We start from the raw sequence: 302 nt of genomic DNA, 5'->3' as shown, positions 1-302 counted from the left end.
CACAGCAAGGGCCAGCTCCTTCAGCAACGTGCTCGGTCAGGCCGGGGCAAGGAGGCAGCACTGAGCCCAGGGAGAGGAGGGGGCAGGATGGCATCGTGCCCACCAGCGCTTCCCCATCCCGCCATGGAGCAGGCCAGGGTCAAACCACCAGCTGGCACCAACCCTCAGGCTGGCACGTCCACGGGCGACTCACCTGGCGCCTGGCACGCAGCGGACATACATGCAGCCGACGCGGTTCCCTCGGCTGCTCTTGGTGACGAACACTTCGATGTTGTCCAGCTCTCGCTGGGAGTACTGGAAAT

General features: G+C 65.2%; 1 protein-coding gene across 1 annotated transcript in view; it reads right to left on the bottom strand.

Moving 5' to 3' along the window:
- The window catches only part of LOC104512116 (alpha/beta hydrolase domain-containing protein 17A), a gene marked incomplete at both ends in the record, with an annotated part of 3963 nt that extends 3664 nt beyond the window's left edge, over window positions 1-299 (bottom strand). Inside the window, one exon of the mRNA XM_010154970.1 lies at window positions 194-299. Coding sequence (XP_010153272.1) covers window positions 194-299 — 106 coding nt within the window. The remainder of the gene's footprint in view (window positions 1-193) is intronic.
- Between the last annotated feature and the right edge of the window lie 3 nt (window positions 300-302).

This window comes from Eurypyga helias, unplaced genomic scaffold (assembly GCF_000690775.1).
Source record: "Eurypyga helias isolate BGI_N326 unplaced genomic scaffold, ASM69077v1 scaffold28167, whole genome shotgun sequence".
NCBI lineage: Eukaryota > Metazoa > Chordata > Aves > Eurypygiformes > Eurypygidae > Eurypyga > Eurypyga helias.
The sequence above is the reverse complement of the archived record's forward strand: the minus strand, read 5'-3'. Positions and strand labels throughout refer to the sequence as shown.